Below are 27,601 nucleotides of genomic sequence, written 5' to 3'. Positions count from 1 at the left end.
TATTCTCCCCCTGGGTGGTTAAGAGAGTCCCCGGGTCACAACCTGACTCTCGGATGCTAGCGGACTCTGCGCATGCTCTCAGTCTGCCCTCATTCTTCAGTTTTTCTGAGGTTTCCTCAAGAAGTTAAACAGGCATGCCCCCAGCTTTTCCTGAAGGTGTGTGGTGATTTGTATAAGAACGACCCCTGTGTGCTCTAATGTTTGAATGCTTGGTCACAAAGCAGTGTGATTCTTTCAAAGGATTAGAAGGATTCAGAGGTGTGGTTTTGCTGGAGGAAGCCTGTCCCTGCAGGAGAACTTTGAGGTTGTAAGAGCCCATGGCAGGCCCAGTCCAGCCATCCCCATCCCCTTGTCCTTCTCTTCTTTCTGCCTTCGGATCAGGATGTAGCTCTCAGCTACTGCTCCAGTTCATGCCTGTGTGACACTATACTCCCTGCAAAGATGATAATAAGTCAAACCTCTGAAACTGTGAGCAAGCTTTCTTCTGTAAGTGTGCTTGGTCATAGTGTCTCTTCACAGCAACAACAGAACAGTGACTACAGCACAGTGCTTGAGTGTTTGGGATCTATTTCTTAATTTTATTTTATTTTATTTATTTATTTATTTTTATTTTTTTATTTTTTATTTTTTATTTTTTTTTTTTTTTTGCCATTGGCAAAGTCTTATCCACTGGCAAAGTCGTATCCAAGCACCACCTGGACTTAGTTCCTTTAATTGTCCACCCTTGTTTGTTTTCTCTCTTTCTGTGCTGTGAGCTACAGGGAGCCAGTGGCACTTTAACGCTTTGCCCTGAGGTGTCCATATTTGTATAACTTCCTTCACACATCTGGGTCCTACTTCTCGTATCCTCACCATAGGTGACAATTTTGGAAGCTTTGTAGCATCCTGGAGCCACGTTCTACTAGCTCTATCTTTATTTAAAAAAAAAAAAATACTGTCCCATTTTCTTTTAACACTTTCATTATGCTAAAATATAAACCACATATATCAGTCACTCTAGCCGTTTTAAGTGAAGAATTCATTGACATTAATTAAACTCATATTATTGTGCAAAAAAAAACCCCACAATACCCCATTTCCAAAGCTTTCTCATTACCACTAAGTAATGCCATTCCATACCATCTTTCTCCAGGCCCCTGGAGACCCTGTTGACTCCTCTGCCTACTAATTTACATAGTCTGCGTATCTGCTATAATTGCAAATATGTAATGCCTGCCCTTTTGTGTCTTGTTTGCTTTACTTAAAATAACATTTTCAATCTCCATCAATGCTGTGGCTATATCAGAACTGCGTTCTTTTCTCAATGCAGTGTTCACTTGTCTAACTACAACTTTCACGTACTCTGCTACCAGTCAGTGGATACATGTCATGTCTCCCCCTGCCTATTTAAACAGTGCTAGGACAAACACTGGCTTGTTGATGTTTCGGTTCGAATTAATTTGTGTAGGTAACTACTGAGTGGATGTGCTGCTTGTGTGTTCTGCCTTAGAGGGATGCCAAACTACTGCGCACTGGGGCTTCTCCATTGTCTAGTTGTACCAGAAAGCATAGAATTCCTGCCTCCCCACATTCCCGCCAATGCTTAGTTTTGTAGTTTGTAGCCATCCTACTGGATGTGTAGGAGCGGGTTCTCCCTGAGGTTTAGACTTGGATCCTACTATGCTGAGCACACCTCTCCTGTGCTTGCGGTACATCTCACTGGAAGACATCTCTATTCCTCTCCTTAGTCTGTTTCCTACCTTTTGGTTGTATTTCTTCACTCCCTTTCCTTCTAAACCCTTCCTGTCGGTTTCTACAAAGTCGAAACTTCTAGTATTCAGTGTATAGTGCTGTATACTTTTCTCTACCTCTGCTTCATGAGATTCTCACTTCTGCCTATTTCTGGGTCTCGGTCATCTTCAATGCATTTTTTTGTTATCTCATAGCACTGTGTCCCATGGTACCTGCTCTGCCTTAGAGCGCACATTAGGACTGCAGACCTCACTGTGTAAAACTCTTTGTGCTCCTGTGAGTTCCCAGCCAGGAGGCTGCAGCAGAGAAGGTGTGGCTTCGTCCTCTGAGGCATCTCTGGGTCAGGATATGCTTCCTAGTGTGTGCTGTTGTGGGCAGCCTGCATGTCTGCTGGGCTGTCAGGCCAAGGGCCTAAGATTCTTGATGCACCTGCATTAGAGGCCACTGTCAGCTAAAGTCAGAAAGGGGGGATGGTTTTAAAATAATGCTATTGCAATATTATGTAGCATAACCACAGAAGGGACGTCTCCCCCATCCTGATGGCTATAAGTGACAAGCCTTACCCACATTCATGGAAGTACATGAGTTTTAAAGGTAAAGAGTGTGGGCAATCTCATATCAGAGATTATTCCAATATGAAATCAGGTTAAGGGTCTCAGAGACTAATGAGAATGTATCAGATGACATCTTATCTTCATGAAAATGCTTTTTTTGTTCTGTGATGAGCTAATGGGACGCTCAATATGGGAGTTACTATTTTCTTCTGGTGTGCTGTCTGAAAACTCATGGTGTGTTTCATGGATGTACAGTTCTCTGGTGCCAGGAAAGGCTTCATACTTCCAAAATGGCCCTGTGATGGGATGGCCAGTTAAAATGAACCAAGAGAAGCTGTTCCTTAACAGGCTTCAGTTAGGTTGGGTTCGCAGATGATTGTCACGAGGAACTAGCCTAGACTCAACTAGATTAGAAGGAAATATGAAAGGAAGACAGAGTCAGTGCTATAAATCTAGCCCCAATGGGATTATAGAACACAATTATTTTTAGATAAAGTAGGCTTATGGAAAAAATGATGATTTATGGAGAGACAGTGCTAGGTCATTAGTTAGCTTTTAAATGCAAAATAACAGGAGTCATGAGAAAAATTAAAATCTTAATTTTGAATGAATCATAAAATGTGTCTGTGACTCTCCATGCTTTCAGACACTGAAACCCGATAGAGCCAGTAATGTGTTAAAGATATTAGTCCATTGTTTTTAAAAGCCAGTGGACTGGCGAAATGGGAACCAAATGCTGGCCCATTGGGCAAATACTTATCCGTAATTAATAACAGTCTCAGCAGCCTGAGATAGCTGGTAACTGTTGCTTTCCATCTCGCTGCTGCTTGTGATGATCACAGAGGAGGCTGCCTGTAGGAGCATGGGTGAGGCCAGAGGGCCCCGGGAAGTAAATGCGTTTCTCATCATTGCAGAGAATCCCAACTGAGAGCCTTGCCAGGTCCAGACTCTGACTAGCTCCTAAGTTGGAATTCTGCATAAAGGGATAGCATAGACATTTCTGTTTCCCTCTGACCATTCTTGCTACGTGATATTGCTGCTATAAATGTCCCCATAGCTTGTTTCATAGGAGAACTATAGAGGGAGAAAGAAAAAAAAAGTGAAGTGGGTTGTTCATGGCCTTAAGTCCCAAGGAATAATTGATTCAAAGCCTAGAGCTCCAAGCACAGGTAACCTTGTAGGAGATTTTGAACTGTAATAACACGCTGTGCATTCTCAGAGGTGGCCTGCTTTAGGCGAATACAAGGAAGGATTTGTGCACATAGATTTATTTTTCTCAGGGGATATGGTAGCCCAGCTGCTGTGCTCCTTATTAAAAGTCAAGGGTTTTTAGAGGCATTTTTAGTAGGCTTTCCTTTGCCTTCTCTGCTGTGTGTGTGTGCATGTACGTGTGCATGTGGGTGTGTGCCTGTGACTACCCATGTTTACTGAAAATTGAAACAAGAAGAAAGCAGTGTCGAGAGCCCACACATGTAAAATGGCAGTGAGTCAGCTTATAAATGTAAGGTGTCTTTTCCATCCTTGTTCTCCCTCTAGTGAGCTGCATGAAGATCTTCTGAAGAAAACGTGACATGTTCTGAATGCCGAGTTTTCTTGACTTCCTTAAAACCTGTTCTCAAAATAGATAGCAGCTTATTCCTAGAACTCTCCAAGCACCAACACAGACATGCATATTTACTTACTGTAACTCCAGGCTACAAAGTCTATCCTTACCTTTCTCTTAACTCACTTTTATACCTAGAGACACTTCTCTCTCTCTCTCTCTCTCTCTCTCTCTCTCTCTCTCTCTCTCTCTCTCTCTCATTTTGAAAGTCCCTCCTTCTCCAGGTGGCTTTGACCCTGACCTCCCAGTCATCAGGAGTATATGCTGCCATCTTTATATTGATACCACTTATTTTCCCTATGGTAAATACTAAAAAGGCAAAGGATGACATCTACACAAGACCATTAACTGCACGATTTGTCTAAGATTTAGATGCTAATCTTGGGTGGTATTTATGGATCTAGAGACTTCTGCCATGACATTGCCTGTCCCTGGAAGAGAGATGCTGCCTCTGGACTTTGCTGCTTATTCTTTATGCATTCACACAGTTGCTTTATGATGTTTGCACTGTGCCTAGTGTCATCCATTTCTCATGGTTCCCATGTCTCCACCACCATCCTATTTATGTGACCTATAGCATGTCTTCCTTTGATTGCTGCAACCCAGACGTCACTGGTTAGCATTGGCTCCACTGGCTCTTCCTGCTTCTGACCTCCCCTGAGGGTCAGACTCCAGACTGAGCTCAGAGAGCTTCTCCTGTCTTAAGGCCTCAGCCACTAAATGGGATGGGGCAACAGCCATGGAGGGTTCTTCAGTCCACTCTGGTGCTGTTTTAGGTGTGAAGTTCCATGTGGCTTTCCTTGGCTTTCTGCTGTTTGGCAAAGATGGATCATTCCATCTCATGTCATTTCTTTCTATTTTCTTCTCAACACTGTTGCCTTCCTTGTTTGATTCCTCCCCCCTCCCACCTTTAACTAACATGCAAAGCACCAACAGGGAGGACTTCTTTGTACCTCATCCCATCATCATCTTCAGCTTGGCCTTTCCTCTTCTCACCCTGTGCTCCCTCCTAAAGTCTCTTGTTCTCCATCAAGGTTCCATCTGTTTGAGGGAAACAACTGGACCTTACAAGAACATGTCTTGGGAAATCGCACAACTTGTATGCTTTCTGGCCAGTGTTTACTCCTCTTTTCTGCCCCAGAGTGCATCCATCCAGAATGTCAATGCAGTTTCTGTGTGCAGTCAATAGTAAAAGTACCACTGTGAATCATGATGATGTTTGACGCCACGCACATTCTGAGGGTGTGTCTAATTTCTCTATGCATTGGAGGCTGTGAGCACCTACTCATAGCAATCCCCCTGTGACTCCCTTTGCATAGCACTGTACAAAATCCAGTTGTTATTAACAATGGGGTCATGAAGGTCACTAGCTTAGGCTACCCATTTCTTAAGGAAGATGGCAAGTGAGAAAGATCTGAGGGGGGAAACATCTCATAGTCTAAAACTTGAGTTAAGTTTGGATTCAGCACATGTCAAATGGATGTAAATAGTCCTGTTTATGGTCTATCAGTTGTAGAATGCCCATCCATGTTCCTCTTGTTTGCTCACTTCTCTCATTTCACTCCATTTCATGTAGAATTTGTGTTAAAGATTTCAGAAAAAAGTTAAGTCTTCACAGGCCTAAAGATAGTTGGAATATTTTATGTCAAAACCGACAAAATGGATGTATATATAGAAATGTGGAGTTAACTACTAGAAAACAGTTCCAATATCTTTAAAACCAATAATTAGATATTTAGTAACCTGTGGTCTTTTAACTGGAAATCACTTGAAGTTGTTCTGAGAGCCCAAAAGAACATTTAAAAACATAAGGTGAGAAGCAAGTGTCATGGGACTTCAGGCCAAGCCTAGGCTTAAATTCTTTGTCTTCAGAAGACTGTGGACTTATTCGATTGAAAGATAAGAAACTCCAAGTGAAGCCATGCTGACTTTGAACTCATAACCTACATTATCGTTTGATGTGTATGCTATGCAGATAAATGCCCTACCTAGATATTTTCTGTGCGCTCCTGTTTGGGGTATCTATTGAAGGGTTGTGTTCTGTCTTGTTTCTCTTACTTGGCTGCACAGGAAGTTCCATCCTGCATTGTGAGTCCGTTCGGCATTCTCTTCACTGTCTGCCACGTCTTCCATTGTCTGTGCACACTCAGCATGGCTAGCACCACACCCACCCCCTGTACGGTGCAAGCACTCCAGACACAGAAAGCCCCTCATACAGAGCATGCCCATCTGTTCAACATCTGTCCCAGGGATGGGAAGCAAAGAGGTTGATGGCCTCCTGCGGCACTAAACAGCCTCCTTTTCCTCTGGGTTTCCTCACTACAGATACTGCAATGAACATTTGCTCTGCCCGCCACATGTGTTCTGGACAGGCTGGGGACCTTGGGAACGGTGCACCGCCCAGTGTGGGGGTGGAATTCAAGCTCGCCGTAGGACTTGCGAAAATGGGCCTGACTGTGCAGGATGCAATGTGGTAAGTGTCCGTCTCATTCCCACAACCCGTAGCCAAGAACACGGACTTGAAGCCTCCCGGATGTTCTACACATGCGAGATGTTCCCAGCACAGTAGATGCTCATCATTTTTGATAGACACTAGCACTAGACCATCTGCACACAACAGGGGCTATGCGCACACTTGGTCTACTCCCAATACTGGATGTCATGTAAACTATCTTTATGCTTTGCAGACCCTGCACACCGGGTAGAGATAAAGCAGGAAGGCATCAAATGTTCTTCATGTTTTTGATGATCTCACACACCAGTTCCTCTTTTAAACTCTGCAGACACTATGTGTTTTATAAACATTAAATGCTCCTTAAATTCTAGCTGTTACTGTCCAGGTCCCAAAGCTCAGCAACTTTAGAGGGCATGAATCATGCAAGTGCCTCATGTTAACGAGAATGTGGAGGGCATGGTGGAAATTTAAAGTACTTGAATTTACTATTCACATATGGAATAAACTAAGTGAAGAATCTTCCAGTCCTAAGTACAGAGCTGTGACAAGCTCTTGTGCCTGGTGAACTTTGGTCACTCCATTTGGTCTTAGGAATAATTATCTTGTGCTGGGCTCCCAGGCTCCCAGGCTCCCAGGACATGACACTGTGTGTTGACAGAAAACCTGGCACCATTGTCAAAGTGAGTTCATAACACATCAGAGGGAATAAAAGACCACTTATGGTTTTGTTTTTCTTCTGCCTTAGCAAGTCGTATTTCTTTTAACACTTTAAACTGCCAAATAAAAAGCCATGTGTGCAGGCTCTTTTCAAAAGGCCCATTGTTGTGCACCCCGTTTTTGCTGTTAGCGTGGCTGAGCACTGTGTCTATCGGGGAGCTCTTTGCTCACCTTCCCAGTGCTGGCACAGGCTGAATGCGAGATGGTGGCAGGCACTGTGTGGAGACACTTAGCACAGAAAGTGCAGCCCTGGTGTTTGCTCTCAGTGGCCTCTGCACTGGATTTTTTGATACATCTGCCCTTTGTGTCCTGAAGCCAAACAATGTCGCATGTGCTTCTGCAAAGCTTGACTTGTGGGATATATGACCCGAACAACTCCAAGGAACCCAGGGGACTTTGGGAACAAGAAAAGGGTTATAAGGTGCTCTATTGGTTCTTATGCCAAACAAGGGTTTCCTTACTAGGGCTTGAAAGTAGATTTCTTCCCCTTCACAGGAGTAAAGCTACTGTGGTGTCACTAATTAAACATTTTAGTGAACCTGCATTCACTTTAGATTATTAAAAATCTTCACATAGTATAGATAAGTTGAGTAGATATATGGGTACATAGATGGATAGATGGATGGATGGATGGATGGATAGATAGATAGGTAGATAGATAGATAGATAGATAGATAGATAGACAGACAGACAGACAGACTTTCAGGTGCTAACATTTAAAATTAGTTATTATACATAAATAGTAAAGCCCTGAAGACTTTAATGTCTAAAGGAAAACCTTCACTCTTTGCTGAACTAAGTCATCCTCTCCTGTTGTGCTGTCTGGGGCGGGTGGGGGGGTGGGGTGGGGGGTGGGGGGGCAGTTCTGTTCTTACACATAACATTTCCTGTAGCAAACCGTGGAAGGAGTACCCTGAGTTAATCCTGTACCTACATTTTAAACACTTTTCAGACCAAGAAACACGGAAATCAGCGCACTGCATTCTTATTGTAAATTGATGTCAATAATGACATTAGCAGACAGATTAATCCGCAGAAAGGCATCAGGCTGGAAGGAAAGCATGCTCCTTGGGTAATGTCCAGTTTATGCCCTAGGTTGGTTACAAATGTAAATGCTGAAGGTTATCCGCAACGTTGGTGTATGTTTATTGTCGTGGTACACCACAGTGGTTGTGGAAACTCAGGTATTCTTGAGGGATAGTTGTTTGACACAGAAGGGAGGCCTAGACCTCATGTGTGCCCGAGTCACGCTGGCCTCAGGGTTACCGAATCCTCAAACCTCAAGTCAGTGTCTAGAACAAATGCTTCCGTGACGCCCGCCCCGCTTCCGGGGACCCTGGGGCACACGTCTGAAGTTGAATAGCTGACTATGTCCAACAGTCCCTCCCTGGTGTCTGAGCTCTTTAATGAACTCAGAGTGTGATGTGCCTGGACACTAGGACACTGACAGAGGAAACAGTTACAACCAACTCCAGGTCAGTGAGTCAATGCAGCTTCTGGGATCCCCTCTGCATGCCTGTGCTTTGCACAGCAAGTGAGAGACTAGGCGCATGCCTAGAACCCAGCCACCCCAGACTTTGTCCTGAATTGCCTGGAGGTTGACTGAGTGCCACCACACACCTCCATGTGGGCTGTTTCTATTGAACCACAGGGCTCTAGCAGCTGAGAAACACCGAAGCTTGACTGCACAGAATACATTGCGTTTTCATTTGCTCTGTCTAGTGCTAAAGCCAATATAGCCATTACTCAAACAGAAAGCAAGGTCATCACTGTTATCGGCAGCAATACCTTGTCAGAAGAAAATAATAAAATCGTATCCTTTAATAAGATAACAGCAGCAGAACACATTTTTAGATGTCATTAAATTTTAAATTATGTTTAAATTAAATATAAATACTAACAAATCGTGTTGACCATCTCTCCCATTTTTTGTTTGTTTGTTTGGTTGGTATTTGGTTTTTCGAGACAGGGTTCCTCTGTGTAGCCTTGGCTGTCCTGGACTCGCTTTGAAGACCAGGTTGGCCTTGAACTCACAGCGATCTGCCCGCCTCTGCCTCCTGAGTGCTGGGATTAAAGGCGTGAGCCACCACGCCCGGCATCTCTCCCATATTTACTCTAATGTTCACCTCTTTTCATAATAACTAGTGAGCACGGTGTTGTTAGTTCAGATCTTTCAAAGTCCAGCTTGCTGTTCCTTCCAGATTGCTTTCTGGGTTTTGTGATAAACACCATGACCAAAATCAACTTCCACAGTGAAAGATAGGGATCCTCTCAGAACTCTCAGATCACACTCCGTCAGGAAGGGAGGTCAGGGTCAGGGCAGGAACTGAAGCAGAGACCACTGGAGGAGTGCTGCTTCCTGGCTTGCCCTCTCAGGCATACTCAATGAGTTTTCATAAACAACCAGCCCTATCTGCCCAGTGTCTGGGCCTCCCTTTATCAATTACCAATTAAGAAGCTGCCTCACAGGCATGGCCACAGACCAGTTTGATCTGAACAATTCTTCAGTTGAGGTTTCCTCTGTCAAGGTGATTCTAAATTTGTGTCCTGGTGATAGCTAACCGTAAGCAAGACACTGTGTAATACCAATTAAATATTCGAGTGAAATGGTAACTATATACATTGAATCACGTTCCACACACTGGGTTACTCCTTAGATCTGTCATGATAGCCTGAAATCTTGCTGTATAGTAAAATGATTCTCTCTTTTAAGCATCTCCTGCATGTCACACAGTGCACTAAGTAAAATGCAGACTTTATTTTTGCTATATTAGGGGAGGTGGTTTTTAGTAATGTCTCTACCTTGAGATGGGCAAGCTTGACTTAAGAAAAGTTAATGAACCTGCCCAATAACAAGATGCCATTAAATCCGTACATAGCTAGACCAGATCTATTGCTTTGACACAAATAGAATTTAAAGACTTGCCTCCATTTACATAATGTATTTGGGTGGGGGAAAGTGGCTTTTCCTTGTTCTTATTTATTATAAGCCATGTCTTAAAATAATAAAAAAGGAGATGTTTTTATTTTAGTTTGCATTTCGGTCTATCATTCATAAGCAACAGTGATTTTTTTTCTTTGTTTTGAGAATTTCACGCATGTGTACAATGAAATATATAAACCCCTAATTTATCCCCTCCAATTCTCCCCTATATTTCCCAATATACCTCCTTTCTCAAAATTATGTCCTTTTTAATGGCTCACTAAATCCAGTCACTGCCACCCACATGTTCGTGATGTGGGACTGTCCACTGGAGTAAGGGAGACCTCCCAGTGACCACATTCTCAATAAAGACTGATTCTCCCCTCTCAGCAGCCATCCGTTTCCAATCGCTGCTTGCCTAGACACTCTTGACTTTTAGTAATATTGTGCTTCTCCCTTCCAACCATGGCAACATCATAAGGAGATTATCATGAGCATAAAAATGAAAGGAAAATGAAACATATAAAAATCATCAATCTGATGGTCTGACTAAAATTTAAAACACAGGAAAGATTGTACAAAACACCCGAAGCTGTATGCGTATGGCTACTTCTTACGTTAATGCACCCCAAATTCCCTCAAAAAGCAGTAAACACTGTGTAAGAGAGAAATAGAAGCAGTCTCACATACAGCAAAAAATAATTCAAAGAATAGAACAGACTATTTCCTGTATTGTATTTCTTACTGAATATCATACAAAGGCTGAAGCAATGGAACAGAAGCTGTGATCTAAAATATCAACAGGGAACAAAAAGACATATACACATGTTCTAGATATAGTAAAGGCTCACAAAGGGCCCAGTAAGGTCGATAAGAAAGACCTTGAAGTCGATACCTTCAAAAGAGATTTTGTGAAAGTTAATCACACTCTAGTGTGTGTACTGGGGAAATAGCACTCTACAGTGCCATCAGAAGCTGGTCTGACAGGCAAGTAAAACTTAGGTGAGTTTTGATGGACAAAATAATTACAGGACTGTACATCCCTCATTTTTGTGTTAGCACGTCAGAGTCTGAAGAATACACCTCATATGGTCCAAAGGAGAAAGTCAGGAAGCATGGAAAACCAGTGAAGTGCCTGAAGCTGGCAAGTCCTCACAGGTGGGAGAGAAAGAACTGTTCGGTCTTTCTACCCCATTCCTGAATAGTGCCTTGTGTGCACTGCTCCTTCCAGAACACACAATCCTGAGGACAGATCTGGGTCAGGGGTGTGTGTTAGCTCCTAGCCCATCTCAGCCACACCCACCCCAGCAGTCCAGGGAAAAGACCCAAGTAGGCATAGTCTATGTTTGCCTTGAGCTCTAGTTAAGTTTATTTCGAGAGTGTCCATAGACTTTACCTCAGGCCAGAAATATGTAAAACACTTTAGTTTCAAGAGGCCATGTGATCAGAATAGAAACTATTCTAGATGTTGGTGGCCCTCATTTTTTTATTTTTAAGTCTGAGTTGCATACATTGCCGTCTGTTGACCTGCTTGGCCTTTCTATTGTTCCTCACAGTTATGGCTCCTAACCTTGTCACCGGCTGCTTTTCTTCCTTCACTAACGTGTTTTCAAAAATTTAAGATAATTGTGCTGCCTGCAAGTTGGCAATATTCTGAAGAACAGGAGAGGCTATCTTTGTTATTTAGTTTTTTAAAATATTTTCATCCCAACTTCTGACACTACTAACATTTTGCCGAGTTTAGATAATCTAATAATATAAATGGATATATTTATAGTATAATTCATCAAACATTTTCCGAGAACTCTTGGTATAGTTTATTAGACTGTGACAGAGTTTTCACATCAGTGACAGTCATGTCTATTGTTAATCCCCTACCTTTCCTGGGTCAGGTGGCAACATTACAGTGTTCTACGGAAAAGTCATACCCACATTAAGAAAATTCTCTCTTCTGTCTTCCAAGGCTGCTAAACTAGTTGGCAACACTCTTTTAAATTTTGGGCTAAAATATCATTAAGTTACAACATTTTTCTGCAACATTACCTATTTTTCTCTTAATAGGGCAGTGCCACATTCCTGTATTATAAATAGATAGGCAGGAAGAGAATCTGAGAGACTGAGGTTTATACCATTGAACAGGTTTAGAAATGGCTGAATGCTTCCTTTTGGTGGGTTCAGTAATATAATTTGGGTCCTAAATACCCTGCAGTTAATTATTTGTGTAAAGAAGATTCATCTCCTAGCCCAATGTGCTACTGGAGAACCTTTAAAAGGTGGGACTGAAATTAGAAAATTAGGTTATTGGTTATTTCTTGAAGTAAATACTGGGGACCCCTCTTTTCTCCTCCACTTCCTCTCCATGACATGATGACATGATGTTTGCTCCTTTGTTTCTCCTGCTGTGATATCCTGCCTCACCTCAGGCACTGCCATTGGCTGTGTCTGGAAGCCTTTCTTCAGTTACCTCTATGACCTTTCTGGCTTATATAGCAAATTTTGCCTCTGATTTATGACGGTGCCATCGTGCAAACCTAAAAAGGCAATTTTCCTAAGTAAAGTTTGATACCTACAATCAATTAGTTAGTTCCAATTATATTCAAACAAAAATTATAGCTAAAAATAATATTCTATTACTATTTGTCATCATAACTGCTACTGGTGGGTTTGCTTAAAGAAATTGCTAGAAAATTTATTACTTATCTCAGTGACTCTGAAATGTTGAATTCATGTTAGAACATCTATCTTATAGGTTAGTAAAATTGGCACCAAAAAAAAAAAGAAAGAAAAAAAAAGAAAAAGAAAAAGAAAAAGAAAGAAAGAAAGAAAGAAAGGAAGGAAGGAAGGAAGGAAGGAAGGAAGATGGCTTGGGTCATCTCCAGGCTCAAAGACCAGGTAGTAACTCTGACAGTCCACATATTTCTCCTCTGCACCATGTGACCTCATCTAACATATCTTAAAAGTAATTGAAATGAGGAAAGAATTTGAGTTTCCCATTAGATCTCAACATTCAGAAATCAGTTTCAGTCACTTGAGCATGTCCAATACCGAATTTGATGAGGTGAACAATATTAAAAGTGGAAGGGGGAGACCAAAACATTAACCACCAGTGGCTCCAGAGTGTCTGCATAACTGGAGGTCTTTGGAAAAGCATAGATGTCAGGGACCACCAAATTCTGACTTCAGCATTCTCCCGCAAAGCATCAGGCAGGTTATACACTGCCTAATTACAAGGAGGCGTTATACATCACATGGATGCTGGCAGAACCCTGAAGATGGAGAGTGTACCCTTGGTGCCACTCCAGTCCTGTTCTGAATGCTTGAAATCTCAATGACTTCTTCCAAACCTCAGAAACATCTTGGCCTCACCCTATATGGTGGGTCTTTCTATGCATCACAGTTAGCTACTGAGAGGAGCAAGCCTCTAAAGTCTTCTGGGGCTCCCATGCCTTGCACAATTGCACAGAGCCCTGGGAAATTCCCATCCATCAAATGCCTATGAATACTTACTATTAGGCCACATCATTTCATTTTCTACCAGACAGACATTTTTATGCATCGCTGAGGCTCTCCATCTTTTGGAACTGTTTCTTTCCGTGGCTATATAAAAAGCAAAAGCTTCTTGGAATTTCCAGACAAGATCACTTTGATTCTTAGAAACAGACCCAAGAGGGTAAGGCTCCTTTATTCCGGACAGCAGTATCAGGAAGTGAAAGTGTAGCTGCTGCCCACTAGCTGGCATCCTGAAGGGGGTCAGGAGCAAGGCCAAGAGCCAGAAACAGAAGGCTGTAAGGGGCCTCTCTTCCTAGAAGCCAGCCTTGCTCCGCACAGGATGAAGTTTGTGCGAGATCAGAAGTGTTTTGTGGCTTCAGCTAATTTGAATCCAACTCATTTTAACTGCTTTGTCCTTTTCTTTCCCTTTAAAGAATCTGGCCTTCTAGTGACATTAGTAGCTGATAAGACACGGCATGTGCTTCCTTAACAACCACTGTAGCTGAATGAGCTGGTGCAAGACTTTCACTGATGTGTTATTAGGAGGGTGACACAGATGATCTTGGCCTTCATGGTGAAGATCTGGCGATGACCTATCCCATTGTGCTTGTGAAAGGCATTTACTTATATTTGCAAGTATTCTTCTTAATAGGAATGATCAAAATCCCGGGAGAAACTGAACATTATATCTTCATAAACGTGGACATGTAGGACTTGCTTTCTTTTGTTATGAAATAACTTTGTAAAAAGCTTGAAAATATGAAATATGGTCAGAGTAAAACCTCCACGTGTTGTTAGAAGAGGCTGTGCGTTTTGTAAAAGTTAATGTCAGTACACAAAATTGAGCGGTGGAGTGGATGGCCGCAGAAGTGTGCGTTTTCTCTAATCTAGCATTCGAAGTTTGGCAATCAGGTTTAAGAATGATGCATAATACAGACGGAGAGAAAGGGAAAAATGATGGATTACAGGAATTAATCCATCACAGCTCTGCCTCTTGGACATATAAATAATCATCTACAATCTTGGGGAAATTGCTGTTGGTACTGAGATCTGGAATATTTCACCAAAAAAAATGTTTTATTTATAGAATTAGAAAGCTCTGTTGCACAGATTTCATTCTGTAAAGAAAAAATAGGTTTTTTTTTTCCTGTCTACAATGATTCAAATACTGTTGTGGCAAAACTAATTAAAAAGGGTTTTCATGAAGGAAATGTTTTCCAATGTGTAAGTAGTATAAACCATACACACACACACACACACACACACACACACACACACACACACACACACACACACTTCCCCTTTAGAGTTCACCAATCAATTATGTGATAGAGATTCTCTAATACTTAACATCAAAATACCTAAAGTTCAGTTGCAGAAGCCTGGCAACAGCATTTCCTCTTGTTTATACACTTTTTTTTTTTTTTTTTTTAGCTTTAGTGAATATATAATACCTGCAGAATAAGGTTTTTGGGGGAGAGTGGAAATTGGATTTATTATTTTCTTAATTTATTATAATTTATTCATATTATATCCTGAATGTTATCCCCTCACTTGTATCTTCCCGCTCCCACCCTCCCTCCCTCTTCTGCCCTATTCCCCTCCCCTAGGCCTTTATGACAGAAGGGTACCTCCTCCCCCACCATATGTCCACAGCCTATCATGTCTCATCCAGAGAGACTGCTTACCCTTCCTCTGTGTGCCCACCAGGCCTCCCCACCAAGGAGAAATGATCAAATCGGGGGCATCAGAGCTTATGGATAAAGAAACTGTTATACATTTACAGAATGGAGTACTACTATTGATCTGCTAAAAGCAAGGAAATCTTGAAGTTTGCAGGCAAATGAATGGAACTAGAAATGATCATCCTGAGTGAGGTAACCCAGACCCAGAAAGACACGCACGGTCGGTATATACTCACTTATAAGTGGAAATTAGCACAACATAGATGTCCTCTGAGAGACTCCACCGAGTAGAGGAGTGGGAGAGATTCTGGGCCTGGCAGCTTGACTCTGGGCACAGTGCTGAGAGTACTACAGAAGAGTGGGAGGATGGAAGGTCACAGAGGGGTCAGGAGCCCCACAAGGAGACCATCAAGGCTGGCAGATCTGGACCCAGGTGGCCCTGAACAAACTGTTGCACCAACAAAGGACAATGCATGCAATGAAACTAGACACCCTGTTCAGAGTATATTCTTATAAAGCCATAGCAAATGCAATGCTCAGCTTAAGGGAACCTATATCATTTTAATATAATTTTTATTCTTATTAATTCATGCATGCACCGAATGTGTTTTGATCATATTCACTCCCAGTTCTTCCCATAAGTCCTCTTCCAGCCACCCCTTATGTGTCTCACACACGCACGTACATACATACCCAAGCGCACACGCGCACACACACACATACACACACACACACAACCACATCACTGAGTGAAGTTTGTATTGCTTATGTATGAATGGGTAGGGAACATGCTTGACTTTGACGTGCCATACCAAGGACCACAGCCTTAGAAAATTGAGTGCCTCCTTGTCCTAGCAGCCATCAGATATCATTAGCTCTTCAGTGAGGGTTGGGATTTCATGAATATGTTACATGAGTAGATTTTGCTCTACATTTATGTGCTCTGACAGAATTATTTTAAACACATTCAAACTACCTATTTCTCCCTCGTGTCCTCCATCTTTGACTTAATCTCCGCTGACAATGTCACACCAATTATAGATAATCTGTGTGGAACATTTAGCAGAGCTTTTAGTCAATTTAATATATCATGTCCACATTGGGAGCCTCCTCTCTCATCTCAGCAGTTTCTGTTCTTATTGGGCATTTGTTAATTAAATTAAATGATTGTATAAATAGTGCTTCTGAACATATTTCTAAGAAGACGTTCATAATTCACAGGTAGACCTCCAATTGATAGAGTCGGGTGCCCTTCTTATGGGTAGTCCAGTAGAACAGGACTTCCTGTTGTAATATAGAGCATGCTTCTTGCATCCTTTTGCAGTGGGCCACATCTTTAAATATTCCAGCACATTCTGTTGCTGCACACACTACAGCTGTGGTGCTAATCTGCATTCTCACGCCTTATGGCAACCTGGACTGGGTGGTCCCATCTGAAGCATGCATACTGACTCTGCTCCATCAATGTACAGAAAAGGTGAAGACAAAGAAAACTATGACCCCTGTACATCTCAACCTGAAGAGGCCAACATAATGTCTCATGGACACAGTCCTACAACCAAGCATAAGTAAAGCAAGCAAATACCCCTCTGATTAGAGCTTTGTCATGCCCTGTGTGCTGAAATGTAATCTTTCAGTTTAATTAACGAATGCCCAGTCATAAGCTCCCAATGTAGGCATGAGACATTGATGACTAAAAAGGTCCAGTGACTGTTCTATGCAAATCATCTCCCACGCTGCTTACATTGTAGTCTGTGTCTTCTCTCTGTGAAAGGGCTGGCTGTATGTCTCACAATCCTAATAGATGTTTGCCTGAGATTTGTGCTCCTAAACCTGTATTCAGAGCATCATTATTCTTCCCCGTGTTCTCTCTATCACTTACACAGAATGTTAAGCCATTAGCTCAGAAAGGGCCGGTATTAAAACCAGAGTGAGTGAGAGAAAAATCCCTGCTCAGGATCCTCAACCAAAGTGGCCCAGGGGGCAGTAGGGTCATGACAGGGTTTGTGTGACAGTGCTACTATTGTTCAACACTAATTTCAATTTACAAAGATGAGAGCATGTGGGGAAATAGGTCTCACATATGCAGATATACCCAGAGGACTTAAAAATAAATTTGATTGCACTGTAGATGGGTCTTGGTTTGGCTCCTGGCAGACCCCTCTTCTCCTGTAGCTGTAACTTCAATGTTTAATTACATCCACAATACAATTTAATATGTATTTTGCTTAAGGTCTTAATCTTTGTTTTTATTTCATTTCAGTGCCTCATGTGCTATTATTTAACATGTATAATTTAAGTTGTTAAAAGTAATTCACATACATAATAATTTTCAAAGCAACTTATAATTAACTAAAGAAGGAAGCAACAGATGTTGAACAATGAAAATATGCTTTAAAATATTAAATATTTTTCACAGATGCCATCGTTTCTTCTTTTCCAATGCTTCACTTTAATAATCCTAAGGCATGCTAACAACCCAAGCCTGAGTCCACACATCTGTAATGTGAACACAGAAAGTCTAGCCACAGCTGCTCTATTTAGCTTGTTTCATTAATACATTTGAGTTCGAATAGCCTGTTAACCTTTAGAAGCAATTAAACTTTGTCAGTTAAATTCCAGATGATTAATTGTTCTGCTCTGTGGTCCAGTGATGTGTCATGATACCTGACTTTCTGAGATCAGGCATCTCCTTATTTCACTTCACACCATGGTATTTCTAGACCTTACTGGCAAGATTTCATGACATTGTACTTTGAAAGAAACAGCTGCTACAAAGACCTTTCGAGATGGAGTTGGCTCACTCCATGTCACATTCTTGCATTTGTTTTATAAGCCACACCATGTGAGACAGGAACATCCATACACAGTGACCTGGCATCTTGCTTCTATTATGAGGTAAAACATATTCTACATCTGCCCCAGGCTATACTAACCCCAGGAATTGCTCAATTTGAGACTATTAGAAAACAGTCCATGAAGGAAGGAACTCTGTTGTCATCTTGTGGGAGAAATGGCTGCAGCTTAAGGAAGAAAATTCTAGAATGCTCTCAAATTTTTTATTTAAATAATTTAATCAAGTTACATCTCAATTGTGATCCCCTCACTTGTATCTTCCCATTCCCCCTTCCCTCCCTCTTTCACCCTATTCCTCTCCCCTAAGTCTGTGACAGAAGGGGACCTTCTCCCCTACCATATCATCACAGCCTATCCGGTCTCATCCGGATTGCCTGTTTACCCTTTCTCTGAGTGCTAACAGACCTTGCCACCAAGGGAAATGGTCAAATATGGGGCACCAGAGTTCATGTCATAGTCAGTCCCCACTGTCCACACAACTGTGGAGAATGTGCTGTCCATTGGCTAGATCTGGATTGGGTTTTAGGTTTACTGCATACATTGTCCTTGGTTGGTACAGTAGTTTGAGCAGACACGCCTGGGTCCAGATCCACCAGCCTTGATGGTCTTCTTGTAGGTTTCTAGGACCCTCTGGATCCTTCTATTTCCCCATTCTCCCATGCCTCTCTCACCTGGAGTCCCAATAGGAAGTCCCAGCATCTATACCAATCTCCTGCTAAGTGAAGACGTTTATGGGACATCCTTGTTTGGCTAGTGTCCAATTATAAGTGAGTATATACCATGTGTATCTTTCTGGGTCTGGGTTAACTCAGGATGATCATTTCTATTTCTGTCATTTGCCTCCATATTTCAAGCTTTCCTTGTTTTTAGTAGCTGAGTAGCCATAGTGTATATGTACCACAGTTTCTTTATCCATTCTTCAACTGAGGGATGTCTAGGCTGTTTCCAGATTCTGGCTGTCATGAATAAGGCTGCTATGAACATGGTTTAGCAAATGTCCTCATTGTGTGGTGGAGCATCTTTTTGGTATATTCCAAGGAGTGGAATAGCTGGGTCTTGAGGTATCCCTATTCCCAGTTTTCTGAGAAAGTGCCAGATTGGTTTCCAAAATGGTTGTACAAGTTTGCATTCCCATCAGCAATGAAGGAGTGTTCCTCTTTCTCCACATCCTCACCAGCATGTGCTGTCACTTGAATTTTTTATCTTGGCCATTCTGATGGGTGTAAGATGGAATCTCAGAGTCATTTTGATTTGCATTTCTCTGATAACTAATGAAGTTGAGCATTTCTTTAAGTGTTTCTCAGCCATTTGATATTCCTCTGTTGAGAATTCTGTTTAGTTCTGAGCCCCATTTCTCTATTGGGTTATTTGGTTTGGTGGTATTTAATTTCATGAGCTCTTTATATATTTTGGATATTAGACCTTTGTCAGATGTGGAGTTGGTGAAGATCTTTTCCCAGTCTGTAGGCTGTCACTTTGTTCTGTCGACAGTGTCTCCTGCCTTACAGAAGCTTCTCAGCCTCATGAGGTCCCATTTATTAATTGTTGACCTTAAGGCCTGGGCTGTCGGTGTTCTGTTCAGGAGGTTGTCTCCTGTGCCAATGAGTTCCAGGCCCTTCCCCACTTTTTCCTCTAACCAATTTAGTGTGTCTGGTTTTATGTTGAGGTCTTTAATCCACTAGGACTTGAGTTTTGTGCGAGGTGATAAAAAATTATTACAACTCAAAAACGAGAAGCGTATACACCGAAGTCTCTCAAAAGTTAACAGAGTGAGGGACAAAAGGAGTGGGAGCAGCAGGGAGAATGCAGACTGAAGGAAGACCTTGTCACGTTTGTCAGGCAATTTCAGCAGAAGGCTGACTTAATGGATATCTTTGTCTTATCTTTTTTGCAACTGCCAACAGCTCTTAGTGATAAGGCCATGGCGTCTGAAACTGAAGAAGAGGGTAAGAACTCAGTCTGCTACATGTGCCTGCTTCGAAAATTAAGTTATCTACTCCTTGGAGTGACCTCCTTGCCTGGTGCTGTTCACTTCTAAATAGCTTTACATGAGGAAGAAAAAGAAATTCCAATGATGGATTCAGGGAAGTCAGGTGCCCTGTGCTGTGCATTAACGTTCAGTCCTCTCTCCTTGTCTTTAGACACCAGGATATGTCTTATACATACTCTGTGTAAAGAATCAGGGCTGTGAATGAAGAAGGTGGATAGAGGAAGGTTTCTAACATCAAGGAGCCTGCTTTCCAGCTTGGGATAAAAGAATACAAATCAAAACAAACAGCTTTGGAACAGTGAAGTTAGATGCAGTGGAGCAGTTAGGAGAGATGGCGAGAGCTGAGGGCGATGGGCACCCTGTGGGTGGGAGTCAAGGCTGCTGGACATATGCAGGAACTGTCCACACTGAGATTGAAGCCATGAGCATCACATGCGGAGTTCCAAAATGCAACCGTGGAGCGTAAGCTCTAATATTTATGAGGGTCCTGAACAGGCTTTTTGCCTGCCCACCGTGAGCCTTCTCTTACAGTTACACTGTTGGAGCGTCTGACTTTTCCTGCTTACTACAGCATAAATCCTTTCATGTATTCAGCAGATGCAGCTACCTTGGACCTCAAATTATTTTCCTGTAATAGGAACAAAATCATAGTGGATTTAGAAGAACCTATAAAACTCTCTGTCTCTCTCTCTGTCTCTCTCTCTGTCTCTCTCTCTGTCTCTCTCTCTGTCTCTCTCTCTCTCTCTCTCTCTCTCTCTCTCTCTGTGTGTGTGTGTGTGTGTGTGTGTGTACACATGTAGTCATATGTAATTTCAATATCTACACATGTGTATAGATGTGTACTTTCAGTGTGTGCACACACCTGTAGACAGTATGCATTTGACCTCTGTCATTCTTTCAACTTCACTTAAAACTTCTATTTCTCCAACCTCAAAGGAAACTTCTAATAATTTATTTATTTATTGTGAGTTTCACGTCATGCACTCTGGTCCTCTTCATCCCGTCATCCTCTCAAAGCTTCCTTTTACGCTTCCAATCTTCTGCCCAAAATAAACACACACACACACACACACAAACACACACACACACACACACACACACACACACGTACACATACACACAAACCATAGAAAAACATCTCACCATAGAAGCTGTAGTGTGTCACCACGTGTCCCACACTGGACCCTTTTGTCCACATATCTTCACTTGCAAATGTTCGTTGCAATGAGTCATTGGTCTGGTTCGAGGTCTCTGGCTTCTGTGAATCCATAAATATTGCATCCTCACCAGGACTCCTCCCAGTTTGTTGTGTTTGTCATAGAGAATCCTGCAGCTTTGAATAAGCAGGACTGGCCCTTTCACACGTCTCAAAGGGCACTTTTAAAATTAAAAAATAAATCTAGATAAATGCCTTTCTAAAATATGTCATATACAATGGAACTTAGTCCCATTCCAAAGAGGACCATCCCATAACACTCATTTTAGCTTTTTTTAAATTTGTAACATTAAAACTGGTCTTGATAATTAGGTGGCCTGGGGCAGTGACTTTCCTAGAATGTACCATGTGTCCAGGAGCAAGACTTAAATAGACGGTAGAAACAAAGACTATCCCATGAAATCCTGTTTAGCTGTTCACTGTGTCACACATCCCAGTGTCCGAGATCTTTCTTATAAACTTTAAACACACCAACCCTGGCGTGTGTTTGGAGCATCACCTGTGTGCTTGTCAAACACCTTCCCTCACAGTGGTCCATACACAGCTACCCAACCGTCCCTACTTCATTCCTTCGAAGAGCAAGTCCTAGCACATCTGAGTTTGAGATGCAGCTTTGAGTATGGGTAGGTCGACTCAGAACTGAAGGTGCCCCTACTGAGGGAACAAGAAGAATAACAGGGATCCAGTGAAAGAGACACAGCTAGGAAGATCACAAAACAGTACAGGTCACCATTCTCAAGTAAGGCTGGAAGGACCAAGCTAGGACTTTCATGTTTATTATGAATGAAATCAAAGTTCCTGGAAAAGCAGGCCATCATTGCTGCATTTCCATGATGGCTGAGACTTTTTAGGACCAATGCTCCCTTTCATGTGTTGCGCAGGCATTTGCTGTCTCTTGAGATGCTGGCTCCATCACTGGAATTCCTCCAGGAGTCCTTGAGCATAATCTGCCTCTGCCCTGAAGATCCTATATGTCCAGTCAATGACCAATGAGGAACAGGAATTTTGCCTGAAGGTTTTCCATGCTGTTATTCCTGCTGGAAACAAACAAAACAAAACAAAACAAAACAAAACAAACAAAAAACATGTCTTTTAGTCATAACTTAACAAATGAGTGCTTAACATGGAAATACAAACACAGCCCCATTGGCACTGGTTTGGAGTTCTGTAATCCACTCTATCTAATGCTGCCCAGAAGATGCAAGCCCACTGGGAGGCCGGTGGGATTTAGTTGGCTTTTTCTAGTGCTAGCAGCTCTCCTGCTCAGCAGTGGGCCTTGTCTGTCATTCTCAGCACTTGGTTCACAGCACAGCCAGGGGAATTTGGGTGATAAAAAGCCTATTTCAACTCAGTGCAACTGTAAATTTGTAAAACTAGGGCAATTGCTACCTTTTCCAGATTTGGGAGTTTGGGTTTTTTTATTTAATTTTTAATTAATTCATTCATTCATTAATTTTTTTGTTAGTGGTTTGGTTTGCTTTTTGCTTTGGTTTGGATTTTTGGTTGGTCATTTGGTTGGTTGGTTTTTGTTGTGTTTGGGGATTTTTTTCATTGTTGTTTTCTTTTGTTTTGTTTCTTGCCAAAAATATACCCTATAGACCTTATAACTTGAGCAAGTTTTGCTGTTGCCTGCTAATGAAGGAGAGGCCTCTTTTTTTTTTTTTTACACATTTTTATTGAAAATTAAAAATAATTCCTATTACATCTCATTTTCTATCCCATCCCATGCATCCTCCCATTCCTCCCTCCCTCCCACTTTCACCCCAATCCCCCTTCCCTATGACTGTGGCTGTGGGGGACCTCCTCCCCCTGAATATGGTGCTAGGGTATCAAGTCTTTTCTTGGTAGTCCTCTATCCTTCTTCCGAGTGCCATTGGGCCTCCCCCACAAAGGGACGGGAATGCAAACTAGTACAGCCACTTTGGAAATCTATCTGGAGAGGCCTCTTTTAAGTGGGTCTGTAAGGATGCCTGAACTTACTGCGTTTCCTCTTTTGCTCGCTTGTTTGGGGGGGAAGCTGAGTTAACTTCAGACATAAGTACTTTGGGCAAGGAGAGAGAGGTGGAAGAGAGTCTTTATACGTGACCATCTTCAATAGGACTAGTTCTACAGCTGGGACTTTTTCTAGTCTGGCTCTTTGCATGACACAGACTTGCTTGTCACAGTTACAAATCCTAGCCATGCAACTTTGACTGTTTCTAAGTCAGTTCCCTGGAGAACATGGAAATGAAGGCTGTAGGAGATGGCAGCACTCTCTTGTGTTCTTCGCTGTTAGTGTTAGTGGTCCATGGTGCAGAGTACCTGGAGACGGCAGTGTTCTTAGGCGCAGGCTCACTGACCCTTTGGCTCACTCAACACCCATACCATTTCCCAGGGCCTAGCATGAAGTGACCACCGCACGCACACAGAGTGATTTGTTAGGTGTCATGTGAGAAGGTAGCACCATTCCAGCTGAGGTAGAAATGCCCCTCGTTTGGGGCCAACAATGCAAATTCAAGGTCTCTCCACAGTATCCAAGCCGCCCATTGTCTTTGTGAGGAGGCATGCAGACAGGAGTTGTTGCGACATTTTAAGCTGCCTCATTCACATTATTCAGAGCCTTTTTCTTTGAGCACCTTTGGACTATGGTTTAGATGGATAAGATGTTAAAACAAACAAACAAACAAACAAAACTAGTGTTGCTAATTAACAAAGCTGGCTGCAGAAGCCTGAGTAGGGAGAATTCTGTTTGATAGCAAGGGCTTCGGTAACAAGTGTGTCTTGACCAGCGGTGGAGGGATGATGGGGATTAAGTAAGCAGCGTCGTCCCTGGAGATTAGAAGTAGATGTGGCCAGGAACAAGCCGAATCTACAGCTTGTAAACACAGGTGTTAAAAAAACACATCTCTTCTGCCAAGTGCCCTAACACCACATGCCTAGGTCTTGGCAACTGTCAGTATGTTCTAGAACAAAGGTGAACACCCTTTTCTGAGTGCAGATAGCCCTGCACAGATCTTATAGCTCCCCTAGCTCCTCCTCTCCTGCACATCTCCGCAAAAGATCTTCTTTTCTGCAGATCACAAGCTGTAGATATCTTGCACAAAGCAAATTCACCAGGTTTTACATATACGTGCATACACAGAATATGTTCTCATTTAACTTGTGATTATTCATACTCACAATATATTGTGGGTGACCCAAATGGGTGCTATTGTAAAGAACATATCTTCCAGTAATGACACCGATGGGGGAAAATGCTGTGGTAATTTCAACCAACACAGAGGAAACATTTGATGACACTCAACATTCATTCATAAGAGGTTACCAACAGAGCTCAATAAAGAGTGAAGGTAGCTCCACCTATCTCATGACGGACGATGCCTATGAAAGGTTCACAGCAACACAGGCCTTTCAATTAAAGTAAAGAGCAAAATGAAGTTCCCTGTTAGCACTGTCAGTATTCACTGCTAATGCTGGAGACCACAGAAACCTTCCTTCATCAAGGCAAAGTAAAAGGAGTGAGAATGCAAAGGCTTGGGCGTAGTGTATCCCGGAGGTTCCTGCTACCTCTCATACCCATGTCTCAAAGGATGGCAATTGTTGGAGGAGGTCTGTTCATTAGATGCCGTGTATCATTCCATACTGCAGTCTCTGCTGAATGGAACCGTGCTGAGCCTCAACAGGCTGTAGTTTGTAAGGGGTTTCTAAATGGATTGACTTCTGGACTCTTGCCATTTAGTCCACAGAAGCTTTATCTTTGTTTCTTTGGACTGTTTGAGGAGTTAGAGCTCCCAAGCTGGTAGATACCATTGTAAGTTATCGAAAGTCACCCATTGAACTGTGGTTTGCTTTTGGGCGTCTGGACCACGTCAGTGTCATGTTTGAGGACAAGAGGGCTCTGATAGCTGATGTTTGCCAAGTGTCTGCTGATAAATAGCAAGTATGCAGTACTTGGCTAGAGACAGAGGAATGAGAAACATATTGTCACTATCTGAACCTCAAAATCTAAGAAGGAGATGCCTGTGCAGACAGCACACTGAGCACTGTCTCTTTCCAATGGTTTGGGCAAGAGTGCTAGGATGCAGAAGTAATCTTTTCAAGTAGATATAAACTAGGAGTTTTTTTGATGTAGAAGACAGCAACATTAGCAGAGTGGCAGAGGCCACAGAGTTTTCTATGCCTCCTGAGGGCAGTGACAGTGAGCGCATGGACCAGGAGGACAGAAAAGACAGAGATACAGTTGAGCAGATGTTTTCAGATACCTGAGATATTAAGCAGTTTGGGTTCAGTGGTACAGTGAAGCTACAAAGATGTAAAAATACTGACAGCATTACCTGTTGTGTACTAGAACCTACTGGTGCATTATGCATGCGTGTGTGTGTCTGTGTGTGTGTGTGTGTGTGTGTGTGTGTGTGTGTGTGTGTGTCTGTGTGTGTGTGTGCATATATATTTAGACTTCCCATTGCTGATTTACAACGGATGCTCATATATTTCTTATTTGAACAAACCTACCATGTCCCTGTGCTATCATTTTTTAATGCTGCAGTTGTAGATAGATTAGGACATTTCAAATTGCAACCAAGTCCCAAGAAACATTGTAAAATAACAGTTTACTATAGTACAAGTAAACATTTACATTTTTAGTCACATCGAGAAAGTCTTCCAAATTTTTATACATGGATATTTGTAAGAAAATTAAGCAGTTTAGAGGCACTTTATTCATATTTTGGGAGAACATATATGTTTACACCATCACCCCCTGCAATTTTTGTCTAAGTGGGTAGTATTGAAACAAAAACATTCAATACAATTGCTTAAATGTTACAGCGTTTCCCTAGGAGTGATAATAAGTTTCAAAGTTATTTATAATCAGAACTCTAAGTATTTATGCTGGGACATTTTCCACAGACATGAAGGCTGACTTTGAAGGAAAGCGTACTCCTATGTTTTTTATTTTTTGGTTTTTGTTTTTTAATATTTTATTAATTTACTCATATTACATCTCAGTTGTTATCCCATCACTTGTATCCTCTCATTCCTCCCCCCTCCCGCTTTCCCCCTACTCCCCTCCCCTTACTCCCCTCCCCTATGACTGTGATGAGATTTCTGCCCATATTTCCAAGTATAGAAAACTATAAATGAGTGACCTCTATTAGACTTTGTTTCAATATGTGAAAGTGTGTGTGTGTGTGTGTGTGTGTGTGTGTGTGTGTGTGTGTGTGTGAAAGGAGAGGTCCTGTACACCTGGAAATTAAGAATATACTTACAGCAAATATTGTGATAAATACCTCTGACTAAAATATGGATCTGGAAGAAGTTTACTTAATTGCTTAATCACCACTTTACATTTTAAGAGTGTAGAGTAGAAAGATTCCCAAGCTATATTTAACAGATAAAATCCATCATGTGGAATAGCCTGTATACATTAATTTGGACAATTATCTTATAGGAAATGTCAATATCAATAAGCTGCTCTCTATCATTGCCATATGCAGAGTATTTAAAAGTCTGGAAATGCTTATCATATAAATTCGAGTGAAGCATCTTGAGCCTCTCAAGTACAGTGCATCTTCTGTGGGAAAGCAGCCGCAGCAAAGATGTCAGCTGGAACCAGATCCAGTGAAAAAAGCAGGTGATTGGAAGTGATTTTGCTGATAACACAATGGAGCAAAGACTAAGATGCCCTCACCCATGGCTATCAGACTTTTCTTTTGACTCTTGCTCCAATAGGCATAAGCATCTATTTCCTAGAACAATGGTTGGAATGTAAAGTGTTCACCATATTTAATCCCTTGATCCCAGTTGGTGGTGTTATTTGGGGAAGGGGCAGGGATTACAGAACCTGTAAGAGAGGAAACCTTTCTGTAGAAAGTATTACTGGTAACTAGCTTTAAGGTTTAAAGCTCCCCTTCCTGTGGGGAGATGAACTTTGATCTTTCTGCCCCCTCAATGCCCTCACACTTCTGCGGCCATGCCTTCCCTCCTGTGCTGTACTGTCTGTCTCTCCTTTCACTTCTACTTTGCTTTTGCTCATGGTATTTCATCACAGCAGCAGAGAAAGAACTAATGAAGCGCCACAGTGGTGAGGTAGAGAGACCATGACTATGAGATCCCAGAAAGTTGCAGAAACGCTGCCCAACAAATTATAATAAATGAAAGTAAAATCAAAACAGATGAAAAGAGACTGCTGCAGCAATGTGAGTAACAGTGTAATATATCAATAGTATCATCAGTACAGTGTTTCCTCCATAACTAAAGGGGATTGATTCAAGGACACACCACACACACACACACACACACACACACACACACACACACACACACACACACAAACCACACAAACCTTGGATACTAAAATCAAAAGATGCCTGCACCTTTGAAGTGAAATGTCATAATGTTTGCA

At 42.0% G+C, this 27,601-nt stretch overlaps 1 protein-coding gene across 6 annotated transcripts in view; it reads left to right on the top strand.

Annotated features, from left to right (window-relative positions):
- The window catches only part of SEMA5A (semaphorin 5A), a 442,105-nt gene that overhangs the window by 379,267 nt on the left and 35,237 nt on the right, over positions 1 to 27,601 (top strand). For all 6 annotated transcript variants that reach the window (XM_084782844.1, XM_084782839.1, XM_084782840.1 and 3 more), the window contains one exon: positions 6,214 to 6,361. In XM_084782844.1, coding sequence (XP_084638970.1) covers positions 6,214 to 6,361 — 148 coding nt within the window. The remainder of the gene's footprint in view (positions 1 to 6,213; positions 6,362 to 27,601) is intronic.

The sequence above is a fragment of the Acomys minous genome (assembly GCF_964271855.1).
Source record: "Acomys minous genome assembly, chromosome: 5".
Lineage (NCBI taxonomy): Eukaryota > Metazoa > Chordata > Mammalia > Rodentia > Muridae > Acomys > Acomys minous.
Note: the sequence above shows the minus strand (reverse complement) of the source record. Positions and strands in the feature narration are given on the sequence as shown.